A 21,380-nucleotide genomic window follows, 5' to 3' on the forward strand; every position below is an offset into this window, starting at 1 on the left:
GAGTGGTTGTAAAGTGCGGTGAGATTCGTTGCCTTCTCCGTAGCTTTCAGCCCATCCTCGTTCTCTTAAGTTGTCGAGGGTAAAGAGTGTAGACAAGTTTTAAATAGAGAGTGCGTTTAGATCCAGATCCATAATGTCCTACTCGAGCCCGGCTCGGCTTTTACCTGATAACGCCGCTACATCGTGCCAAAGTTCCCGTACTAATTGCTGCTCTCATCAGTATCATTTACATTCTACTGCGTCGGGGTCGAACTTATGAGCTTACGCTCCCACAGTAATGCTAGTGCCAGTCTGCACTGAGCCGGAACCGCCAGCACCTGTGTCTCCTTCATCTGGCTTCTTGGGATCAGGCCTTTTCCCCCTACAAGCCCTGCATTTGATATTCCTTTTTGTGCTGGAACCTTTCGAAGTCGGTGCGTATGGCGGATCGCACCATGAACCTCGCACAGCTGCAGTGGGACACATTCGCGGCGTTTCTTCTTCTGGGTCCATTTCGGTATGTCCGCAAAGAGGAAATCGAACTGGCGCTGGACTCTCGAGGAAGCACACCGTTCTGAAGTCTAAGTGAGAGCTGTCGGTCAGTCGGTGTGCAACAGCAATAGAGATTGTTGAGGTAAGGGATTCTCTTACGGCAGACGCGACGCTAGGCTCCAATTACACGCGGCTCAAGGCTGTAATTGGGTGGGAACGTTTAGAAGTTGAATGCTGGAAGGGAGATTTGGAGCTGCTGGGGCTAGGAATGGCATCGGAAACGGGCTTCATATACCTATCTCTCCGTCAATTTTTTTCATGGGTACTTCATTCCATTCCAAATCTCATTGGCTTGTATGTTGAAACCATCCGCATGCCAGGTGCATAAAGCAACACCAATCAAAAGGTGTATAAACTGAAACATTCTGTAGCCGCGATGCCTCAGATCCAAAAATAGCTGCGGCGTAGGCGATGCGAATCTCGATCTTGCCGCCTGTTTTTTGGCTTCATCAAGAATATTTGGGACATCTCTTCCTTAGGCAACGGCTCCTACCGCCTCTGATTGGTCGCATTGGGTCAAGCCACTCTCCATCAAAAACCAGGAAGCAACTGCAATACGCGCAGTAAGTCTACCCTCGCTCTGCAGCTCACTTCGCATGTCGCTTTTGACTTCGCCTTGCACGTCGCGTCTGCTGGCGCGTTGCTAGTTTTCGACGCATTGCGGCTTGCACTGACAGGAAGCTATGAAGCCATGTTTGTTGTGATGCTTGATGGAGATGGGATTCAGGAGCTTAGGGTTAGGGTTAACAGTATACAGGTGTGAGCGCGGGCCACAACTCAACAATGTGCTAGCAGCGCTTCACTCCTTATGCTAGAGAGAGATTGACGAACAATGCAACCGCTTCTTTCTGCAATGCCTCCACACTTTCATACTCTCCAGCCCAGCACTTTTTGATGATGATTCCACAGAAAAGATCATCGGCCGTGGGAAGCTCTTTAGGCATAGGCCAGGAAGGGGTCTCGCTCTCAAAATAATAATACCGACTGTTCTGCCAGGCTGTAATGGCGTAGAAGACCCATCCAAGGTGGAGTATTTCGACCTTGACAGTCAAACCGGCGCCGTCGTCTGTCGTCATATCGGCCATCATGGGCAGTAGAACGGACTGACCGAAGTCCGCCAACTTGAGGTCCTTGTTGAGCACGAGAATGTTCCGTAAAGCGATTTCGTCAACTAAAACCCCCCTTGAGTGGATGTATGACAGCGTATCGATCAGAGATAAGATCCAGTCGACTTTTGTGGAAATTTGTGGTTCTCTCTGAGTCTCAATGTACGTTTCGAGGTTGCCTTCTCTGGCGTAGGCGAGCTCTAGCGCTTCGTCACTTGCTTTAAAGCACTGTATGATCCCCTTGTGATGCTCTAGTCGTTCGTATATGGCTTTCTCGTTCTTGAAAATTTCACAGTTGTCCTCGTTACCAAGGCGTGCGTAGTCAAGCTTTTGGCCCTCGTAGCCATCCAAATTGTACAGCTTCGGAACCTTGAGAACTCGGACGTCGTCGATCAAAAGAATTAGCCCGGTCATGCCCACGCCAATAATAGGGCGGAATATTGGGGAGCCATCGACATAGACATAATTCGACTGCCGGCCTGCTGGCACTCCTGGAAGCCCCATCTCGAGATTCTTAAGAGACTTGAAACTGTCTCTGGGCGTATTGGCGGACCTTTGAACGAAGTCGGCAGGCGATTGTCGCAGTGTGGCTATCGTTGGGACTGCAGTTATAGTGCTGATTTGGAAGTATAACTGCCTAAGAGCCTACCTGAGCAGACCAGGCAATGCTTTTGACAATTGTGCGCTAAGAGGATGAAGGTGATGAACAAATAATGGAAGGACGGAGAATGGCGCCTCGAGGGCGCTTAAAACCGCGTGCCTCCGCGCTTTAGTCAGCTCTTAGTTAGCACTCGAGTAGTCGAGTATGTGTAAGGAACTTTGTCTCGACTACATATCCTCTCCACCTGCAGGCAAAAAGACTGAGCACTATATCTCCATCCAACCATCCGCAAACCCTGGATTGCTGCCACAATCCCAGACTTGTCCTACCGCATGCCAGGCTTGGGTGACCATCATGACGCCATCCCCCCGTTATTATGTCCTCCTCTGCCTGCTCCTCACTATGCTGGCCCCATTGACAGCCGCGTCGAAGCCAAAGTACATCATATATCTTACAGGGTACTCTTATCATGCATCCCTCCCTTCTTCGCTCACAGTTCCAGCCAACACAACGTTGTCCCGGATACTTTCTTAGTCTCGCAAGTCACACACGTCGCACTCGCGTTCATGCGCTCTGCAATTTTCAACAGCGCTGCTCCTCCATCTGTCTGGCCGCTTTTCACGACTGTGGATGAAGTCCGGCCGAAGTTTGCTAGTGGGACCGCGGTTATGGTGGCGATTGGTGGGTGGGGAGATACGAATGGGTTCTCGGAAGCCGCGAGATCGGAGGAGAGTCGGAAGCTTTTCGCGAGGAACGTCAAAGTTATGGTTGATGAGACGAGCGCTGACGGTGCGTTGTCTGCAGCCATGCGGATGAGGAGAAGCTGATCATCGCAGGGGTGGATATCGATTGGGAGTATCCAGGGTGAGGACGAACCAGCCGCATCTGCACACCACATTGCATCCCTAACAACGTACCCTACCACACACTTCGCGCTACTGACTCTATACGCGCAGCGGAAACGGCGAGGACTACAAGTCGACTCCAAACGCCGAGAAAGCATGGGAGATCGACGCGTATCCTAAACTCCTCTCCGAAATCCGCGCCGCTATCGGTCCGTCGAAAATGATTTCAGCAGCAGTCCCTGGTCTTCCTCGCGATATGCTCGCCTTCACCCGCTCCACTCTTCCAGAGGTCATGAAATCCGTCGACTTCCTGAACATCATGACATACGACCTCATGAACCGGCGCGACAATGTCACAAAGCATCACACAGGTCTGCAACTCTCCCTCGAAGCCATTGACGCCTACTTGGAGCAAGGCGTACCGCCCGAGAAAGCGAGCCTGGGTCTAGCGTTCTACGTCAAGTGGTTCAAGACTGATCCAGGCGCAAACTGCTCGAATAATCCCATCGGCTGCAGAACAGAACTCATGGAAGACCCAACTACCGGTGCTGATCTGGGAAAAGCAGGCGCATTCTCATGGCACGACGAGGTACCCCCGAAGCTGTCATCCTCCCTCAATCGCGCCATAACCGAAGGAGTGTACGATCCCGTAGGCGGTGGTCACTACTTCTTTGACACGGAAGAGAACATATTCTGGTCGTGGGACACTCCTTCATCTATTCGCAAGAAATTTCCGGCGATTGTGGAGAAAAGGGAGCTTGGGGGCGTGTTCGCATGGGGACTAGGCGAGGATGCACCGAAATTTCAGCATTTGAAGGCCGCGAATGAAGGGATGCAAGAGCTAAGGGTGAGGAGAAGTGGAGGAGGGGAATACAAAGAAAGAAGCGAACTGTAACCAAGAAGAGTTGCAACAGGGAAATATCTCCACATGAGCATGTAAGCGGCAACTCCGGTCCTCGCCGACTGCACACACCGCCTTCTAGAACCTTTGCAGTTCAGCCTCATGCTGGAGGCCTTACCTTGGCAGTCCCTGCAACAAGTACACGTCAAACCAAGATAGGCGTGGTATTCAGGTAACTATTTCGGCGTGCAGGGTTTTGCGTAAAGGTTCCCCTTGGTCCAAGCCGAACTAACTTGACCTAACGTCGCGGTGGTTGCCATGCCCCACACCAACAAGGGTCCTTCAGCCTCAACGTTGCATGACGTCGGCGAGAGGAGAGCTGAGGATACGACAGTGTAGTATCGCAGATGCATCTTCAGACGCTCCAAGCTTGCAGATGTCTTCACGATGCTGTTCAAAGGGGCACATAAAACCTGTAAACAACTACCATTCCCGCGATTCAATCTGACCGCTAGAAACCCGTCAGCGCATTCTCCTGTTCAACGATTTTGAAGCCTATCATAAGATCGACTTCCCGAAGTGGCACCCGGATCTAGAGACGTCCACCATCTCCTCTCGAGCACCCCCCAACTCACCGCCCAAAATGCAATTCCTCACCACCCTCTCCACCCTCCTCCTGGCTCTCTCCACCCTCACCCTCTCCACACCAACTCCCAATTCCCCTTCTGATGCTGCCGCCGCCGACGTCGCACCCCGAAGCGCCATTTTCCCCGGCTGCATCCTCGGCCAAATGATCTGCGGCTGGTCTCTCATAAACAACGGTAGGCTACGTCCTCCTCGTTCCTTCTCCAACTCCTCAGCTATACCTACCGTCCCCCAGTCCAGCATTGCTGACACGCCCCAGGCGTCGATCAAGCGCTACTCCGAGACTTCTTATGCCAGGACATGGGCCGTTGCGACGGAAACAGCGGGGATATCTGGAACACGCTGTGGCAGTGCGTGGCCGATAACAATGTGGTGGCGCAGTACATACCAGGGTTCCGCAGGCCCTTTTCTTTATCCCGTGCTTTTGACATGTTACTGATTGTGAGGGCAGACATGTGTGCGGCGGCGCGTACAGCTGCGTGATTGATAAGTTTAATTGGGCGTATACTTGTAAGGGGGGCAGCTGTTAGTAGAAGAGAGGGTCCTTGGCTGATAGTGTTGTAGGGGGCGTACATGCGCATACTTGTAGAGGGTTTTCGAGGCATTGGTGGGAGTGATTGATGGCGCTGGAGAGGGGGTTCTTAATGATGACTTGGCCCGGTATTGCCTTTGGCAAATCCGACTCCTTGACCACAAGGGGGCGCATTTCTGTTCGAATGTATATACTTGATGCTGTCGAAACGGGGATAACAGTACATAATCTAGAATATTATCTTAGTCCTTATCTTGAAGGAACTGCACAACCGCTGAGAACCGTTAGCGTCGTCGTTGAAACAAAGAGGGAATACTACACTTACTCTTAACAAACGCATCCGGATTCTCACTAATAACCCAATGCCCCGCCTCGACATCCACCAGCTCAAACCGCGGAAAAAACCTCCCAATGATCGGCAACGTCTCATCAGCGACATAGTGGCTCCTCGTACCCCGAATAAACAAACTCCTCTTGCTAAACCGCGCCTGGTCCGGATCCGTAAACGGGAAATCCGCCATGTTATCCAGCGAATCGCCCAATATCCGCACGGGGATGCGAAACCTGAGCGGCTCGGAGGGTTCGGGTCGGATCAGGTTGGTGAGCAGGAATTGGCGCACGGCGAGCTCCCGCGCGTATGGTTCGAGTATCTGGTCCGCTTGCTTCTGGCTCATGGGTTTGGCTTCCTCGACTTTGCGCATCCCCTCTATGAACCTTGGGAAGTCGCTTGCGAGCGCGGCGTCTACGGGTGCATTATCGACGGCCACGATGTTGTCGCAGCACTCGGGGTCTCGCAGCGCCATGGTCATGATTGTCTTCGCGCCCATCGAGTGCCCGATCAACGTGGCGTCGTGCAAATTGTGTTTGCGTAGGAAGTGCTCGACATCTTCGGCAAGGGCGGTGTAGTTGTGGGTTTTGTCGTGCGGGGAGCAGCCGTGGTTGCGGAGGTCGATGGCGTAGACGGGGCGAGAGAGGATGCGGGAGAAGGCGCTGCGATGAAGATGGTTAGAAGGCAGATTGAAAAGACTGGGGCTGGAACAACGCACTTGCTAACGCTTCGATTATTCGTTTTGCTGCCAAAGAGGCCGTGGAGGATTATAATGGGCGGTCCCTTTGAGCGGCCTTTGCTATCGTGCAGGTTGTAGGCAAGGTCGAGGGCACGATTGCTTGCGCTGGCGTGGAAGAAACGCGTCCATGCTGGGTTTGCTGTTGCTGGCGAAAGACTTATCCGAGTGCTATGCTTTGGGTGCAGGAAGGGCGTGTAGAGAGGCTGCAGGCCCCTTTGTAGCGTGCGCATCGTGTAGTGTTTGGAGGTTTAAAGTTTTCGGAGCAGGCGGAACCTTTCCGAGCTCGGGACGCCGACGGGACGTCATCCCCGCGTGGGCGGAAGATTGCCTTCTCCTGCCGAGACTGCAGCACCAATTGGTTATCTTTTAGCGAATCTAAATAATGTACATATGTATTCTTATCATCTAATGACTCATTGACGCATCAAAGAATTGCGATAGTCTTCTCTTCTGTACGGCATTGTCCCTGGTGAGAGGGGAAATGGACGCTACCACGCCTCTTCTCCGGGGATGATCCGAAAAGAATGAGGCCTTTTGAAAGGCTACGGTAGCCACAATAGCAACATTGCCAAAAGTAAATACGCTTCTTCTTCTTTTGAATGGTTTCAGGAAGCCGTTGGTCCATAAACATTGGAGAACGTGGATAGACACTTGTTGACACTTGCTCCACGCCTCTATCCGTCGCGAAGAGCCAGGCGCCTGGCTCTTCGCGCTGACGATGCATCTTCAGGGTCCCGAGGCAACTTCGGGTGCAGCAGGAAGCTTTCACGATCAGTCCACGATCTTCGGGCGTCGTGTTGAAGATGAAGTCTAGTGGGAAGATAGCGAGGCTTGAAGAACGAGTCGGCTATCTTGTGTACCGGCGGTAGTGATCGGGTGTGATTCGAGTTGTGTCTCAGCTTGTCGCATACGGGAGCTCCACCTTCTCAGTCTTACAGGCACTGTATAAAGACTTGTCGAAGGACGCTGCGGCATGGACAGAATATGAGACCGAACTCGCTCTACTATTGCACATCATCGAAAGCATAACCAAGCACGTACCCAACGATCCCGCCGCCTACCCCGAGGCTCTGCTCGCACTCCTCCTCGACTTGACCGAAGCCGCTCAGACAGGGCGTCAAGTGGCTCAGTCTGCCCAAAAGACTGGATTTCTCGGTATCCGCTGGGCTTCCATTCCCGCAACGCAAGAGCTTGAGCGCTTATTCAAGCGGATACGAGCGAAACGCGAGATCCTGCAGCTGTACATCGGCCAGGACAGCCTCAACGTCGCGAGAAGCACGAAAGAGAATACTGTTGCGATAATGGGTTCTCCACTTTCGGTAAGTGCTCTTAATGATCAACGAGTATAGATGTCGTATCTAATCAGTGCAAAGCAGCCCACGTGGACCGCCGAAGCAACAGGAACATATGTTACTCATCGGGCAATGAATGGGTGGGGCCGTCTGGCTGAGAAGTTGGGTGTAATACCTAACATGAAGTCCACCGTGAAAGGTGACTATGCTGTCCAAGATGCTTTCAATTTCAATGAGGGCATGACGGGCGAACAGCTCGATGGGATGCGACAGGATGCTTTTGCTCACGGGAACCGAGAGAACAGGAACCGAGCGAACGAGACCGAGAAAGAGACGCCCACCGAAGTCGAAGCGATGGAGGCGGAGACACAAGAGACACCACTCAGGCTACTAGAGGCCCCAAGCTCTGAGGTTGGCGCGCCTTCTGGGGATGTGCAAGAGTGCCTTGAGACGGCGGAGCGCAAAGCAAATTGAGCAATCTTGAAGGTTGGAAATAATGCGGAGACTCCAACGCCAATTGATTATCTTTCAGCGTCTAATGACACCCAGCCTTCTGCGCGTTCCCCTCGGTCCACACATAACACCCCGAACTGCAGAACTGCGACCCGCCCCACCACTGGCCCGTAATGCTCATATGGTAGACGCTGTTCCATTCCTCGCCGTTGCACGTGTCGGTCCTGTCGCATCTTAACTTAGCGATGTCGCTCTGTGTCAAACCTGATCATAATAGTTAGCATTCGCACGCTCGCCTGGAGACTGTCGTGGAGGGAGTAATACCCGCGTTGTTAACGAGCCAGTAGCCGCAAGCTGATGGGTAGCTGAGCCCTGGGCGATTCCCTGGGCCTTGGGCTTGCACGCCTGTGCTTGTTGCGATGAGAGCGACGAGGCCGGCGATGGACTTCATGCTGGATATGTTGATGCGGTGGTTTGGTTGCTCGGATGGTGCTCGATCTTCGGATGGCGAGGTTTTGTCTTGCTGGTCAGGAGTAGCGTTGTGATGTTGGATGATGCGACTGTGAGTGACTTTAGAGTCTTTTATACATGATATCTTCTGATGGAGAGTTACAGGTTACATCGGCGTCGTGTCAGCTTGAATCGCGTCTACGCCCTGTACCAAAGTCCACCGCCAGCCTTGTACTCCTTCGTCCGTGCATAACTATCTTTGCCTACCTGCCGACCACTGTTGTGGGGCAGCGTGCTGTCGACGCGATGTTGAGTGACTGTGGCGCCGTAGACAATTCGTTAGCTGACCGAAGAGAGCTGTTAACTAAAGAAAAAATTAGTCTACACCGCCCCGACGTCTTAAGCATACGGTAATCGGCGACTCTGCTTTGTTGCTATGAACGCTCGGGTATGCCGCGTTGCGCTGGTACCGGCTGGACCCCGTCACTTTCAGCTCTCAGCCGGATACGAAAAACTCGTCTCGTGGATGCTCACCGCCATACGTATCCTCTCAGCCTTTCATATAAAACGTGCCATGGTACTCCACTCTTTTCGCTCGCGTGGGTAACGATTTTAATGATCTGTTATGGCTACTAGAGCATACAGCCCACGCTCTTTGCTTGGAGGACACAGGAATGCTATCCTTAAACCCGTCTCCAAGAAAGACCCCTCTTCGCATATTTCACGGTCCTCTTGCACTGCTGGGCATTCTAGGTCGTGTATGCTAGGAGATGTGTATAACGGAAGCTCGTCGACCGCGTTGCTACCCGCGGTAAAGTGCATGTCCTCAATCTCATGATTTCCCGTACCACAAATCCTCGAACTTAAACCCCCTCTTCATGGCTCGCTGATTCAAAATACTCAGAGTGAGCCATAACCTTTTAAATATACAGAGTAGTACGTTCCAATGTGTTAAAACGTACCTGGTATGTGAAATCGGCCCCGGTCGGATATCATGAACTATCGCGTTCACTGCCGTGAAATGTCAGAATCCAGTACGGTAAAACACGCTCGTTTGTGAAAGAGACGTGATCAAGCCTAAGCGAACCTTCTCTATTTGCGTCTACCACACTCCAGTAAGGTATTTCTTAAGCAGAACCCCACTCCACCTCACTCTCATCACTCAACCGATACCAAGACCTCCCTCCGCAACCATGCGAGCAGCCGCCCTGGTCTGGCTCGCCGTAGCCGCGTTATGCACTTCTCGGTTTCTCCCTTCCAACTTCAGCGAAGATGGCAAAACAGCAGCAGTCCTCCGTCTCGCCAACGTGTCCCTCGTCGACAGTGTCTTCTGCGATGATTGCGGGACTCGTGCCGGCTCCGGACCGCCGGACGACACCGACGACGATGATGACGAAGACGACGGCCCCGGATATACCGACGAGGAATACAAGGTGCTCTTGATGGAGGGTTGTACTTTGATTGGCATGATGGCGACGCCCGACCATGTTGCTGCGAGGTTCATGCGGCCGCTTTATACACGCACGACGGCCGCCAGCCCCTTTACCGATATGCGTAAGTTCAACGCGGACGTGGTGCCAATGATCATATATATAACCGACTACAGAAGCGTTTGAAGACTGGGGATACAGCAATGACATCTTTGGGCGATATATGCTAGGAAAGGACAGGGGCCCAGATGTCGACGAAGTCCTGCACGACCTCGGCGTTGACCCGATGGAGTTGGACGATGAGGGAGGAAAGACGGTCTACGCTGGGTGGACGCATGACACGCTGACAACGCACGACAACGTTAAGTATGAGGTACGTACAGTACGTCCAGAAGCTCCCTGGCATCGCCACTGACTGTGCCCGGCCAGCCTACGGCCGCAATGTTTCGCACCCTAATCAACGTCGATCAAGGCGTCGTGATTGCCTGGTTCAAGTTCGGACCAGCGTTCACGGGTCTCGAACAGGATCCCCCGGTTACGACGATTCCTCGGCTCAAGAATTGGGCGGACATCGCATTCCTGGACTGGCAGCGGATCGCAAAAGAACGCGATCAGCCTGTCAATCGCTTACGCTACATTTTCTCAAGCAACGTGGAGAACTCCCACACCAAGGATGCCATCCGTCGGATCCTAGGTGAGCGACTCGGCAAGGATACTTGCGGTGATTACCTTTGGACTACTGGAAGACGGGAATTCTTTCCGAAAGATGAAGGCTACAAGGCTCTTCTGGCAAGCCCGAATGGAAGGGGTGCGGCCTTGATGCTCATCACGCACAAAGCTGTATTCGGAGAGAGGAGGATGATTGGAAGCATCCATCTCTGGTGCGAACGTGAGGATGGGAAGATCAGTCTTCTCTTCGCTGTGAACGAGCATGATGAGGAAGATGACGATGACGACTGGGATGATGATGGAGAGCCAGACGACCCAGGTGCCCCACTTTTCTCGGTGTCTTTGCGTAGTGCTGCTGCTGCTGCCGCTACGCCTTTGGCTCGTGGTATGGAGACGCGGCCCCTTCACCAGACTAGGGTTCACTATTTATAGAGGATCCTTCCTGATAAAGGCTTCAAGACAACAACTTAGATGGTAAAGGGTTTCCTCTACTATAGGGGACGGAAGTCTCAGACAGGGGCTCTTATATCAGCTTATGGACGGCGTATTCTAGAAGCTTAGCATTAGAAACACCTAATGTCTCCTTCGTCTCGATCCTTCCGTCCCTAGCCCGACAGATAGACTTACCGCGTTGAGAGCCTGGAGGCAAGAGTAACCATCCTTCGTCAATCTTCTCTCTACCTCCACATCGCATATCTATTATTAGTCTAGCCCATATCCTCTAGAACATGTTCATCCCACCGTCGTCATGCAGCGCCAATTAGCTCCTTAGGAATGCAGGCAAACACCGTACTAACAACCGCCATCACCGTACACAACACTATCAGCGTCCAATTGATCGCCTTCTCCCCTCTTCCAATCTCTTTCCCGAATAACTTTAGGTGGAAAGCAAGCGGCAAGATGATGCAAATGGAAAAGCAGGCCACGCTTCCAAGCAATGTCATGATCCGGTCGAAAGAAGGGAAAACAATTGCAATGACGACGAAGATAACCGTGATGGTAACGCGAAGTAGGAACTTGAAGATGCCGCGGTTTAGACCAGACATGCCGTTCAAGGACGAGGCGGCAGCGAGAGAGCGCGCATCGAGCCCGAGGAGGACTTCCAAAGTGGACACGATGGGCCGGGCGTTGAGCGGAACTTTGGTCAGCGGGACGATGGCAATGGCTATTGCGATAAAGGCTGACAATCCCTTCGGATAGCCGCCAGTGACAAAGATGTTGCTGGTGATCTCCTCACGGACGCCGTCTCCGAACATGAGGATGCCCGCGCATGCCATACCAAGGTCGATGAAGAAGGTAAAGGTGTAGGTGATGTTGACGCCCTTTCGATATTTATACGGATGGCGCATGTCGCGGTAGATATTGGGGAAGACGCTGTGCCCTCCCCAAGGCGACATGAGGAGACCAAAGGAGAGGGGAATTGTCATCCAGTTCGCAGGGAAGAGGTACTGCGTTGCCGGTTCGCGGAGAGAGCCGGGCTGGTGCGGCTTGATGATGCCGTCGACCCAGATGGCTATGGTGACTGTGATTGGGTTAGACAAAACCTTCCCATTGGCGGGTTACACTTACTACCCAAGCAACACATTACGCCTAGGACAGATGTAAATGACAGCAATCGCAATGGGAGGAAATTGAGGGGAATCAAAATGACACCGCAAACGATCTTCCAAGCAAGGACGCCCCAGCCGGGGACGAGGTCGTCCATGGTATCGGCGAAGAGCACGACAAGCGCCACACAGGTCGCAAGCAATTCGAGGGAGAAGAGAACGCTGACAGCAGCACGAGCACGGTTGCCGTAGGAGACGTAGGCGAGGTCGGCGAAAGTGATCAGCGAGCTATCCACGTCAAGGCACTTGGCGAGCAGCTTCGCCGTGTAGGATGTTGTCGCCGCCGAGAACGCGAAGAAAACGATTCCAACGATCCATCCGGAGTACCTGAACGCCAGCGGTAGAGCGAGCAATCCAACGCCGACGAGGACATTGACCGAATTGAACACAGTCTGCGGAAGGGTCGATTGACCGACGACAACGTTGATGACATGTCCATCCTCTTCGATCTGCTTGACAAGCAACGGCTCTCTTTCCTGCTCGGGTTCTGTAACGCCTTTTAGCTGCTGCTCTGTGAACAGTCGCCCAGCGTGACGCATGGACGACTCATTGACGCGAGCCGTAAGGCTGCCATACGATGTGCCGTAGCTTCCCCCGAAGGGCGAGGAAAGAGACGGCTCAATGCTGAATATGCTCTCATCGCGGTGTGATCTCCTGTGGCTCAGTCGCTGTTCGACGGCGGACGGCAGCAGATGCGTCTCCTCGGTGGGCCCGCCTTGTTCCTCGTCCACGACGGCGTTTTCCGAGGGGCGCCTTCCATCTGCATCCGTCTCGAGGGCTTCGCGCAGGAGCGATCGGTGGTCGGGGACGGACAAGCCCGCGCGCGGAAAGTCTTGCCGGTCCTCTTCGCCTTCGACGCGGAAGCTGGGCCGGACGGGGGTGATCTCGAAGAAGCCGGCGGCGCGCGTCCACGAGCGGGCGAAGTTGTTCAAGCTGTTGACTCCGCCGGCGTCGCCCAGGGCGCTAATGCGCATCGACATGGAAGACCTACTGAGCCATTAGCTGTTGTCCCACGTTTCCCAAACAATCTCGTCGTGAATAGCCCGCTGGGAGCGCTGCGTCACTCACCTTCGCCGCCGAAGCCCGCCATGCCCGTTGACGTCGCCTTCGGCTGTGGTGGTGCTCTGCCCGCTTGGTCTCCGCTCGAGCTCGTCCCAGTGCACGCGACTCCCTGTGGAGTCCACGGAACCGCGGTGGACGCCCTCGTACTCGTCCCATGTCGACGGCTGCTTGCCTCCTCTGATGTCCATAGCAGCGGGCCCCATTCACTGCCCCGCACCAAGGGTCGAGCAATTGCGGATATGAGAGAAAGGAAAGAAGAAAGCCGTAGGACAGGCGCAGGATCTTATCCTAGTGCTGTAGGGGGCGGGCACTACTGTACCGACGGGTGGCTATCGTCGGAGCAGGGTTTGCACTGGTGTGGGATGGCGGCGCGCGCTTGCCATGGCAGTCGAGGGTGCCGTGGCTATATACAGCGGCGGAGAGATCGGACGATGGTGAAGACATTCCAAGGTTCCGGGAGATGGAATCACGAGGAGGGTGTGAAGACCCCGCCTGCATCATTAGATCAGAGCTCTGGGGGAGCTTGCGCCGTGCGGCATCGGGGGCATCATGCATGGGCGTCGATAACGGGCGGCGGCAGCGAGCAGGGCAAGATGAGTGGCCGCCGAAGCGAGCGCATCTCGGCCTTGGCGCGCGCCCGTGTCGCCTTCCAGGTTGCTGAGCAGTAGACGAGCACGTGACTAGTTGGTGAGTCGTGAATGCACAGCGCAGCGTCACAGCCCACGGCAAATAATCTAGTCACCGCCAGCGGGCTGACTCTTCCTCGTCCGCCTCCCCAGACACAACACACACCGCACCACCACGCGCCCGCTCTGACTCCGCCGTCTGGCCGCAGAGCAGAGCAGTGTCCCCATCGAGAGAGTCGCCGCGCCGTCGGCCCCTTCCGCCCTCGCGTACCCCTCCACCGTATAAAATTCGCAGCCGCCCCCGCGGCCTGCACTGCACCCTCGAACACACGCCTTCAGCACCACCGCAGCCATGTCGGCACCGCAGGCGAACGAAGCCGAGAAGAACATTGAGATCTGGAAGGTCAAGAAGCTGATCAAGCGCCTCGAGGCCGCCCGCGGAAATGGCACCAGCATGATCTCGCTCATCATCCGTACGTGCGCGCGATTGCCTGCCTGCCCGCTGAATATTATACTGACTGTGCGCAGCGCCCAAGGACCAGGTCTCGCGCGCCGCGAAGATGTTGGCTGAAGAATTTGTACGCGGAGCGAGCCCCTGCTGCACACCGCAAAACTGACTGCCTAGGGTACCGCCTCGAACATCAAGTCCCGCGTCAACCGCCTCTCCGTCCTGTCCGCCATCACCTCGACCCAGCAGCGCCTGAAGCTGTACTCCAAAGTCCCGCCCAATGGCCTCGTCATCTACTGCGGCGAAATCATCACCGCCGAGGGCAAGGAGCGCAAGATCAACATCGACTTCGAGCCCTTCAAGCCCATCAACACGTCGCTGTACCTCTGCGACAACAAGTTCCACACCGAGGCCCTGAGCGAGCTGCTGGAGTCGGACCAGAAGTTTGGCTTCATCATCATGGACGGAAACGGCGCGCTCTTCGGCACGCTCTCTGGCAACACCCGCGACGTCATCCAGAAGTTCTCTGTCGATCTGCCTAAGAAGCACGGCCGCGGTGGTCAGTCCGCCCTGCGTTTCGCCCGTCTGCGCGAAGAGAAGCGCCACAACTACGTCCGCAAGGTGGCCGAATTGGCCGTGCAGAACTTCATCTCCAACGACAAGGTCAACGTGGCCGGCCTCATCTTGGCTGGTTCAGCCGACTTCAAGAACGACCTGAATCAGTCGGACATGTTTGACCAGCGTCTGCAATCCAAGGTCATCAAGGTCGTCGATGTGTCGTATGGAGGCGAGAACGGTTTCAACCAAGCCATCGAGCTCTCCTCTGAAACCCTCAGCAACGTCAAGTTCATCCAGGAGAAGAAGCTCATCAACAAATACTTTGACGAGATCTCCCAAGACTCCGGCAAGGTCTGCTACGGCATCGACGATACCCTGAAGGCCTTGGAGGCCGGCGCTGCCGAGACGCTGATCGTGTACGAGAACTTGGAAATTGTTCGCTGGACGCTTAAGAACTCTGAGGGATCCGAGATCATCATCCACACCAACAAACTTCAAGAGACGGATCGGTCTCTCTTCATGGACAAGGACTCGGGCCAAGAGATGGAAGTCGTGGACCAGATGCCATTCCTCGAATGGCTAGCCGAGAAGTACCGCGATTTCGGTGCCACTCTCGAATTCGTCTCGGACCGCTCCTCCGAGGGCAACCAGTTCGTCAAGGGCTTTGGTGGTATCGGTGCCATCCTCCGCTACAAGCTCAACTTTGAGCAGCTCGCCGACTACGACGACGAAGACGAATTCTACGATGATTGACGGTTAAGCGCCCTCGCTGACCGCGAGGCAGAGGTCCCACTCCACGCGTCGAGTGAAGGAACTTCCGCTGCCCGCGAGAACACCCACGGAGACGCGTCCACCACAAAGACTGAGGGAGTCGGAGCGACGACGCTTCGCCTCTCCAGGTTGTAAATGAGTAAAGGGAGTGCAGAAGAAGTGTGAAGTAAGCGCTCCGAGATTACTGGAGTCTGCCCGTCGCTAACTATACAATAGGCTGATGAGATGCCCATTCTTATTCACGGCCCACGCTCGCTTCAAGGGAGAGGCAGTGATCTGCTCCATTCCAGCTGTCTCTATGAGCACCGAATCGAAGCTCATGAACAATAAATAGCTGGAATAGATGCAATATTGGGGGCGGATCTGTCAATTCGCCATCTGCTTTGCCCATGCTTCCTATAACCGGTTTGAGAGGAGAAGAGGGGATGCAAATTGCTTCTCGCGCGTGCGCTAGCTAGTCTCTCATTAACATCCAAGCTATATCAAATTGCCGTTTTTTTCGCCCTGGACGTTGCCGTTCAGCTGTGGGTGATGTGAGCGGTGTCTGAATCAAGGTGATGTCGTGAAGTGCGGGGTGGCAGGAATTGCCGACCTAGCTCATCCCATTACTGCTAAAAGAAAACAATGTGTCCGCGTGCCACCTTAACCAACCCCGGGGGTCAGAGAGGATGGGTTGAATAAACGTTAACGGCCTATTCCACATTTCCGAGCGAGCGCTCCGATGCCGGAATCGGATTCGGATTCGTCATTGGACCTTTTAGGACGTCACTCAAAACCTTTGCCTCACCTTTTGAGCGACTTGACAGTATGGCGGAAGGGAAGGGAGAGGAGAAGAAGAAGCCCATTGTTGCGTTCCTGGGGCCGAAGGCGAGTTATACGCATCAGGTAGGCGTCTTTTACTAGAAATACTCGCGTTCGTTGGGTGTTTGCGTTGGCTTCTGCACATGAGAGAATTTTTAGGAGCTTGTGTCTTTCGTTCGCGCATCTTTCAAGTCATTCTACATCCTTGTCGATGCGGAAGTCAGATCTTTCTACTATTCAAAAGTACTCTTTGCGCTGTGTCCGTCTATGTCAGAGCACGGGGAATTTACCTACTTTTCCCATTCCAGAACCATGAACTCACAACCCCCCAGGCTACCCTCGACGCCTTCAACGAAGACTCCTTCACGCTCTCCCCGCAAATCACAATCGAAGACGTCTTCTCCGCCGTTCAGTCTGGCACCGCTTATCGCGGCGTCGTCCCGTTCGAAAACAGCTCGAACGGCTCCGTCGTCTTCACCCTCGACCTCTTCGCCGACCTGCAGAACAAGTACCCCGACATCCTCGTCTGCGGCGAATCTTACATCGCCGTGCAGCACTGCCTCCTCGGGCACCAACCCCATTCCGCTTCTGCTTCTGCTTCTGCTTCTCTGGCCGAGAGAGGAGGAGGACCGCACGGACTAGCCAGTGTGATTGAAAGCCCCCTAAGTAGCGGAGCCGTCACGCCGACGACGAAAGAACCCGCGCCAAAGAAGCCGACTGCTCGACCCATCGCAGACTTGAGCCGTGTGAAGAAGATATACAGCCATCCGCAGGCCTGGGGCCAGTGCAAAGCCTTCCTCAACACGTACCTCAAGGGCATCGAGCGACAAGACGTGTCATCCACTTCGCGCGCCGCCGAACTCGTAGCCCAAGATGGCACTGGCTCGACGGCGGCGATAAGCTCCTTCGTCGCGGCCCGGATCCATGGCCTTGACGTCCTGGCAAAAGCTATCGAGGACCGCAGCGACAATACAACGCGCTTCTTCATCCTCCGCAACGCCACCACTTCAGCATCTTCTCCGCCTTCCCCAGACCCAGCGGCATCCGGCGAAGCAGCGGCCGCGAACCACGAAAACTGGAAAACGCTCGTGAGCTTCACCGTTGACCACAATAACCCCGGCGCGCTTGCGCACTCGCTCGCCGTGTTCGAGCGGTACGAGCTCAATCTGACGTCGATTAACACGCGGCCGAGCGGGATGCAGAACTGGAATTACATTTTCTTCGTTGAGATCAAGGGGAGGAAGTTGGAGGGGAGTGAGGAGGGCGCGGTGAATAAGGCGCTGAGGGATCTGGATGGGGTGTGTAGGGGGTGGCGGTGGTTGGGGAGCTGGGAGAATAGGCTGGCGAGGTAAGCCGAGAGGGTGTAACTGGAGGTAGAGATAGAGTAGAGGAGGTATACAGGCTACATGGCTTGGATGAGTTGCGGAGCTCCGGAAACCGCGTGTTGGATGGGGGTTCAAGAGGTGAGAAGAGGATGGCGCAGGGACAGTATACTGGATTGGACATCATCTGGTGTCTCTTTCCCCCTCATTTGGCCGAACCAGAGGCCCTGATTAGATCTCCAAGAAAATTATACATCAAACCCGCTGCACCTCAACCACGCGTCGACGCCGTCCACCCCGCTGACTAACCCACCCATCGGCGTTTCCGCCGCAAAACCTCCGACAGCTCAACTCGAAGCTCAAGAACTTCTCAAGCACTCGACGACATCATTACCAGCAGCCCGTCTCTCCAATATCTAAACTCCGACACGCCCCCCTTCCCACATTCCGCATCTCAGCAGAACACACCAGCGTAAAGCGGCAGCCATGGATCTCGGCGGCTCCTCGTCGCTCTCCGGCCTAGACCTCAGCAAGCTCAGCGACCGCGACAAGCAAGAACTGCAGCAATTCGTCGTCAACGAGAGCCAGAAAGCACGCATTCAAGCCTGTGCGCCTCTTTCCTCTTCTTCCTTCCCCCAATCACGCAACCTCTCTCCCCATCCTTCCTTCCTCACAGGACCCTAACCACCGCGTCGCTAGGACATTGCTAACCCATGTCGTGTGCAAAAACAGCGATCCACTCCCTCACCGACACCTGCTTCCGGAAATGCATCCCCAGCGGCACGGTCAAGAACGGGAAACTGGATAAATACGAGGAGCCGTGCATGAGGCAGTGCGTGGATCGGTTCTTGGATGCGAATATGGTGGTACTGAGGGAATTGGAGCGGTTGAGGCAGTAAGGACGGACATCGGGGCTAGGGCAAGGGAATGAGATGGTGTTGGAGGCAAGGTTGGGGCGTCTCAATCTGCCGCTGATTTGGGGTGAGTGTGTACGATATTGACGGGATGATTGAAGGAGCTGGTGTACGATAATGCGTGGGCTTTCGGCATACACCTGGTTGGAACCGGACGGCAAGGCATAGATTGGGCGGGCATCACGTCTGCATATGTACGAATTTGACCCAGATTTGGATAGAGTGCATAAAGCGTTTCCACGTCGCCGTTCTTGCATTTAGCTCTGCCACTTTTCGCGTGGGCTGTGATACAATGGTTTGTCATTTCTTACGTCGACACATCACATTCCCATCATTTTCAGAAGTTTGATGGGCGCTATGTTGGAATTGATTCCTTAGTCATTATCGACTACAGCTCATGAACGCCATGCATATCATATCCGCTTTTCCTTGCCAGGTATACCCAGTCCGTTATGCTCATGCAGATACAAAAAGCTACTCTCTAGACGATAGCCAGCTTGGTAGCCGCAATGTCCAGAGCATCCACATCGGGCGTCAACCGCGCGAAAGCCTTCTTCGTGCCGTCCGGTCGGATGAGGGTGTTGATCTTGACGGTGGTGACGTCGTACTGCTTCTTGAGCGCAGCTGCGATCTGGCGCTTGTTGGCCTTGACGTCGACGATGAAGACGAGCGTGTTGTTCTCCTCAATCTTCTTCATGGCGGACTCGGTGTTGAGCGGGTGGATGAGGATCTTGGAGGCATCGAGGCGCGGCTGGTGCGGGATCGACTTGCGCGGGTACTTGGGAGAGCGGCTGTAATAATCGATCAGCACATGTTATATCCGTCTAACTTCACAATGGATTTTGACCTTGCAAGGACGGCAGCTCAAATCAAAACAGGGGCACTTACGAAAGCTCCAGAGTCTTCGGGCGATGGAAGGTCGTGGATTTACGGACTTTCCTGACCTTATGCGAGTTCACCTTTACTCTCGTCAGAATGACTACCGACGGCACGAGAAGTAAAAGCAGCCAGCGATGAAGTGCTGGCACGCCTTGTAGGTCGTGAGGGGAGTCTTACGCCGCGCAGCGCAGATTTGGCAGCCGCATGGGCCTGCTTCTGGGGCTTGGTAGGCTTTCCGCCTGAGAGACGTTAGCAAAGGGCCCGTCAGAGAAGTAGACATTGAGAAGAGTGGAACGAGTGTCCCGTCTAACGGCAGGTTGTGCAGCGCGCATCGGAAGGACTCGATCAGGGTGCGATGCGACGACGGATTCGAATAGCATCGAGTAAATTGGGCGTACCTTTGGAGCTGGCTTTTGGAGGCATGGCGACGTGTTGCTGTGGTTAGTGTCGTGGTCGGAGGTAGGAGTGCAAGGTCGAGGAAGTCAAAGTGCGGCGAGAATTCGAAATTCGCTTAGCACACCAAAACAGGACTAGCGTACAGACTCCCCTTCGTTGTCTCAGCCAGGATCGCTCGTCTGTCTCATTCTACCACACCATGTGATGCTCAAATTAGGCCGATGATGGCGGTCAAGAAACGCCAAAAGACTCTCTCGCATGGCCGACCGCCTCTCAGCAGACCAAAAGAGCGGATGAGCTCGCAGCAATCCCGAACCATCATTCGCACCCACCATCGACTGCAAAAGGAACATGCAGCAGCCTTGAGGAAGGGAGATGCGCGCCTCGCAGAGGAGATTTCAAGAGCTATTGAGAAGAACGGTGGTCTGAAAGTCTACCAGGCAGCCAGCAAGCAAGGCCAGTCAAAAGACCGAGGCGGCGACTCCAGCAAAGTGCTTGTGGAATGGTTACGGGAAGCAAACGTCATCCAGTCCGACAATGTCGTGGACGAGCATATGGATGGCGGCTCGGCAGTATATAGGTGTCTCGAAGTCGGCGCGCTGTCGCCTGAGAATGAGATTTCGAAAGTTCCGAAGCAAATTCAGATGACGAGAATCGATCTAAACAGCCAAGGACCGGGCATCGAAAAGCAGGACTTCATGAAGAGGCCGCTACCTAGCTCTCCAGATGAGGACTTCGATATCGTCTCCCTTTCTCTGGTCCTCAACTACGTCCCAGATCCGACCCAGCGCGGTGAAATGCTGAAGCGTGTCACTCGGTTCCTTCACCGCGACATGGGTCGATCGACGACACGGAATTCTGCGTTGCCGGCCTTGTTCCTTGTCCTGCCATTACCTTGCGTGGAGAACTCGAGATATCTGGACGAACAATTGTTGCTCCAAATCATGGAGAATCTCGGGTTCGCTCTGACGAACAAGAAGACTACGCCGAAGCTTTGCTACTACCTATTCAGCATGACGCGAAGGCCGAACCTCACGAAGACGGATAAGCGGAAAGTAAGAGATGGGCCGTTGATGAACAACTTCTGCATCGTTGTCGAATGAAGCTTGGCGGGGGAGATGCCCGATTACATCAGAAAGAGCATAGCGTTAGTAGCTCACCACAGCGCTTACGATATCCATCCGCTCCTTTCTTCCAGGGCCAGCCATAGCGATAGTGTTGGCTGCTCTGTGATTCAATCAAAAGCTGCGCCGCAATAAATGCCGTCCTAATCACAACAATGACCCTCACAAGCCAAATAGCGTCTGACATGTCTGGCAACAAATTCTACAGCGATCCCTTCTTCTTTTCATGCGATGAGAATCTGCTAGCATATTTTGGAAAGGCACCGTGCAAGCGCACCGTATATGCTCTAGTCCTGGACGCCTTATGACAGCATGGCTATGTCCTATCTCCAAGGCCCACCTCTTGCACACTAGGGCGGCAATAACTGAAGCAGTTTCAACGCCGCACACTCGCAGAAGAGATGATAACC

At 54.3% G+C, this 21,380-nt stretch overlaps 14 protein-coding genes across 14 annotated transcripts; 8 read left to right on the top strand and 6 right to left on the bottom strand.

The window, feature by feature from the left end:
* Nucleotides 1-131: 131 nt before the first annotated feature.
* BU26DRAFT_515955 (uncharacterized protein) lies at nt 132-717 on the bottom strand. The gene is made up of 3 exons (XM_033828212.1): nt 631-717; nt 254-560; nt 132-207 (listed from the first exon to the last, which is right to left on the bottom strand). The coding sequence occupies exon 2, from the start codon at nt 490-492 to the stop codon at nt 262-264; it is 231 nt and encodes a 76-aa protein (XP_033688639.1). The 5' UTR covers nt 493-560; nt 631-717; the 3' UTR covers nt 132-207; nt 254-261.
* Nucleotides 718-1,337: 620 nt separating this feature from the next.
* On the bottom strand, nt 1,338-2,051 carry BU26DRAFT_528739 (uncharacterized protein; the record flags this gene model as incomplete). The annotated part of the gene is made up of 1 exon (XM_033830868.1): nt 1,338-2,051. The coding sequence occupies one exon, from the start codon at nt 2,049-2,051 to the stop codon at nt 1,338-1,340; it is 714 nt and encodes a 237-aa protein (XP_033688640.1).
* A 589-nt stretch (nt 2,052-2,640) lies between these two features.
* Nucleotides 2,641-4,282, top strand: BU26DRAFT_477983 (glycoside hydrolase family 18 protein; the record flags this gene model as incomplete). The annotated part of the gene is made up of 4 exons (XM_033825624.1): nt 2,641-2,696; nt 2,741-3,027; nt 3,075-3,102; nt 3,195-4,282. The coding sequence occupies 4 exons, from the start codon at nt 2,641-2,643 to the stop codon at nt 3,976-3,978; spliced, it is 1,155 nt and encodes a 384-aa protein (XP_033688641.1). The 3' UTR covers nt 3,979-4,282.
* Nucleotides 4,283-4,477: 195 nt separating this feature from the next.
* Nucleotides 4,478-5,252, top strand: BU26DRAFT_515957 (uncharacterized protein). The gene is made up of 3 exons (XM_033828213.1): nt 4,478-4,745; nt 4,829-4,961; nt 5,021-5,252. Exons 1-3 carry the CDS (start codon nt 4,568-4,570, stop codon nt 5,097-5,099), a joined length of 390 nt encoding a protein of 129 aa, XP_033688642.1. The 5' UTR covers nt 4,478-4,567; the 3' UTR covers nt 5,100-5,252.
* On the bottom strand, nt 5,232-6,428 carry BU26DRAFT_450580 (alpha/beta-hydrolase). Its single transcript, XM_033824748.1, has 3 exons — nt 6,148-6,428; nt 5,427-6,091; nt 5,232-5,375 (listed from the first exon to the last, which is right to left on the bottom strand). Exons 1-3 carry the CDS (start codon nt 6,396-6,398, stop codon nt 5,344-5,346), a joined length of 948 nt encoding a protein of 315 aa, XP_033688643.1. The 5' UTR covers nt 6,399-6,428; the 3' UTR covers nt 5,232-5,343.
* A 543-nt stretch (nt 6,429-6,971) lies between these two features.
* Nucleotides 6,972-7,993, top strand: BU26DRAFT_601719 (uncharacterized protein; the record flags this gene model as incomplete). The annotated part of the gene is made up of 3 exons (XM_033835281.1): nt 6,972-7,010; nt 7,068-7,487; nt 7,542-7,993. The coding sequence occupies 3 exons, from the start codon at nt 6,972-6,974 to the stop codon at nt 7,932-7,934; spliced, it is 852 nt and encodes a 283-aa protein (XP_033688644.1). The 3' UTR covers nt 7,935-7,993.
* A 2-nt stretch (nt 7,994-7,995) lies between these two features.
* BU26DRAFT_601720 (uncharacterized protein) lies at nt 7,996-8,426 on the bottom strand (the record flags this gene model as incomplete). The annotated part of the gene is made up of 2 exons (XM_033835282.1): nt 8,238-8,426; nt 7,996-8,177 (listed from the first exon to the last, which is right to left on the bottom strand). Exons 1-2 carry the CDS (start codon nt 8,362-8,364, stop codon nt 7,996-7,998), a joined length of 309 nt encoding a protein of 102 aa, XP_033688645.1. The 5' UTR covers nt 8,365-8,426.
* Nucleotides 8,427-9,556: 1,130 nt separating this feature from the next.
* Nucleotides 9,557-10,894, top strand: BU26DRAFT_560925 (uncharacterized protein; the record flags this gene model as incomplete). Its single annotated transcript, XM_033832855.1, has 3 exons — nt 9,557-9,917; nt 9,970-10,166; nt 10,223-10,894. The coding sequence occupies 3 exons, from the start codon at nt 9,557-9,559 to the stop codon at nt 10,892-10,894; spliced, it is 1,230 nt and encodes a 409-aa protein (XP_033688646.1).
* A 157-nt stretch (nt 10,895-11,051) lies between these two features.
* Nucleotides 11,052-13,462, bottom strand: BU26DRAFT_226996 (vacuolar amino acid transporter-like protein 1). The gene is made up of 3 exons (XM_033820810.1): nt 13,138-13,462; nt 12,032-13,056; nt 11,052-11,984 (listed from the first exon to the last, which is right to left on the bottom strand). Exons 1-3 carry the CDS (start codon nt 13,332-13,334, stop codon nt 11,209-11,211), a joined length of 1,998 nt encoding a protein of 665 aa, XP_033688647.1. The 5' UTR covers nt 13,335-13,462; the 3' UTR covers nt 11,052-11,208.
* Nucleotides 13,463-14,109: 647 nt separating this feature from the next.
* On the top strand, nt 14,110-15,959 carry BU26DRAFT_548061 (peptide chain release factor eRF/aRF, subunit 1; the record flags this gene model as incomplete). The annotated part of the gene is made up of 4 exons (XM_033831917.1): nt 14,110-14,230; nt 14,286-14,335; nt 14,383-15,700; nt 15,751-15,959. 3 exons carry the CDS (start codon nt 14,110-14,112, stop codon nt 15,514-15,516), a joined length of 1,305 nt encoding a protein of 434 aa, XP_033688648.1. The 3' UTR covers nt 15,517-15,700; nt 15,751-15,959.
* Nucleotides 15,960-16,174: 215 nt separating this feature from the next.
* BU26DRAFT_538352 (PDT-domain-containing protein) lies at nt 16,175-17,914 on the top strand. Its single transcript, XM_033831453.1, has 2 exons — nt 16,175-16,419; nt 16,668-17,914. The coding sequence occupies exons 1-2, from the start codon at nt 16,342-16,344 to the stop codon at nt 17,685-17,687; spliced, it is 1,098 nt and encodes a 365-aa protein (XP_033688649.1). The 5' UTR covers nt 16,175-16,341; the 3' UTR covers nt 17,688-17,914.
* A 208-nt stretch (nt 17,915-18,122) lies between these two features.
* BU26DRAFT_601724 (uncharacterized protein) lies at nt 18,123-18,556 on the top strand (the record flags this gene model as incomplete). The annotated part of the gene is made up of 2 exons (XM_033835283.1): nt 18,123-18,264; nt 18,390-18,556. Exons 1-2 carry the CDS (start codon nt 18,144-18,146, stop codon nt 18,554-18,556), a joined length of 288 nt encoding a protein of 95 aa, XP_033688650.1. The 5' UTR covers nt 18,123-18,143.
* Nucleotides 18,557-18,989: 433 nt separating this feature from the next.
* Nucleotides 18,990-19,882, bottom strand: BU26DRAFT_515965 (uncharacterized protein). Its single transcript, XM_033828214.1, has 4 exons — nt 19,849-19,882; nt 19,628-19,689; nt 19,460-19,530; nt 18,990-19,362 (listed from the first exon to the last, which is right to left on the bottom strand). Exons 1-4 carry the CDS (start codon nt 19,871-19,873, stop codon nt 19,053-19,055), a joined length of 468 nt encoding a protein of 155 aa, XP_033688651.1. The 5' UTR covers nt 19,874-19,882; the 3' UTR covers nt 18,990-19,052.
* A 164-nt stretch (nt 19,883-20,046) lies between these two features.
* BU26DRAFT_515966 (uncharacterized protein) lies at nt 20,047-21,111 on the top strand. Its single transcript, XM_033828215.1, has one exon. It carries the CDS (start codon nt 20,071-20,073, stop codon nt 20,947-20,949), a length of 879 nt encoding a protein of 292 aa, XP_033688652.1. The 5' UTR covers nt 20,047-20,070; the 3' UTR covers nt 20,950-21,111.
* Nucleotides 21,112-21,380: the final 269 nt, after the last annotated feature.

This window comes from Trematosphaeria pertusa, assembly GCF_010094035.1.
Source record: "Trematosphaeria pertusa strain CBS 122368 unplaced genomic scaffold BU26scaffold_3, whole genome shotgun sequence".
Lineage (NCBI taxonomy): Eukaryota > Fungi > Ascomycota > Dothideomycetes > Pleosporales > Trematosphaeriaceae > Trematosphaeria > Trematosphaeria pertusa.

Excerpts from the sequence above, each read along its gene's own strand:
- BU26DRAFT_515955 (XM_033828212.1), bottom strand. The coding sequence starts at position 492 with ATGGACCCAGAAGAAGAAACGCCGCGAATGTGTCCCACTGCAGCTGTG.
- BU26DRAFT_515957 (XM_033828213.1), top strand. The coding sequence starts at position 4,568 with ATGCAATTCCTCACCACCCTCTCCACCCTCCTCCTGGCTCTCTCCACC. Across the intron at positions 4,746-4,828 it reads CTGGTCTCTCATAAACAACG|GCGTCGATCAAGCGCTACTC; the intron begins GTAGGCTACGTC and ends GACACGCCCCAG. Across the intron at positions 4,962-5,020 it reads GTGGCGCAGTACATACCAGG|ACATGTGTGCGGCGGCGCGT; the intron begins GTTCCGCAGGCC and ends TTGTGAGGGCAG.
- BU26DRAFT_450580 (XM_033824748.1), bottom strand. The coding sequence starts at position 6,398 with ATGCGCACGCTACAAAGGGGCCTGCAGCCTCTCTACACGCCCTTCCTG. Across the intron at positions 6,092-6,147 it reads AATAATCGAAGCGTTAGCAA|CGCCTTCTCCCGCATCCTCT; the intron begins GTGCGTTGTTCC and ends TCTTCATCGCAG. Across the intron at positions 5,376-5,426 it reads TCCGGATGCGTTTGTTAAGA|CGGTTGTGCAGTTCCTTCAA; the intron begins GTAAGTGTAGTA and ends AACGGTTCTCAG.
- BU26DRAFT_226996 (XM_033820810.1), bottom strand. The coding sequence starts at position 13,334 with ATGGGGCCCGCTGCTATGGACATCAGAGGAGGCAAGCAGCCGTCGACA. Across the intron at positions 13,057-13,137 it reads GGCGGGCTTCGGCGGCGAAG|GTCTTCCATGTCGATGCGCA; the intron begins GTGAGTGACGCA and ends ATGGCTCAGTAG. Across the intron at positions 11,985-12,031 it reads CGTAATGTGTTGCTTGGGTA|TCACCATAGCCATCTGGGTC; the intron begins GTAAGTGTAACC and ends ACCCAATCACAG.
- BU26DRAFT_538352 (XM_033831453.1), top strand. The coding sequence starts at position 16,342 with ATGGCGGAAGGGAAGGGAGAGGAGAAGAAGAAGCCCATTGTTGCGTTC. Across the intron at positions 16,420-16,667 it reads AGGCGAGTTATACGCATCAG|GCTACCCTCGACGCCTTCAA; the intron begins GTAGGCGTCTTT and ends ACAACCCCCCAG.
- BU26DRAFT_515965 (XM_033828214.1), bottom strand. The coding sequence starts at position 19,873 with ATGCCTCCAAAAGCCAGCTCCAAAG. Across the intron at positions 19,531-19,627 it reads CCAAATCTGCGCTGCGCGGC|GTGAACTCGCATAAGGTCAG; the intron begins GTAAGACTCCCC and ends ACGAGAGTAAAG. Across the intron at positions 19,363-19,459 it reads CCGAAGACTCTGGAGCTTTC|CCGCTCTCCCAAGTACCCGC; the intron begins GTAAGTGCCCCT and ends CGATTATTACAG.
- BU26DRAFT_515966 (XM_033828215.1), top strand. The coding sequence starts at position 20,071 with ATGGCGGTCAAGAAACGCCAAAAGACTCTCTCGCATGGCCGACCGCCT.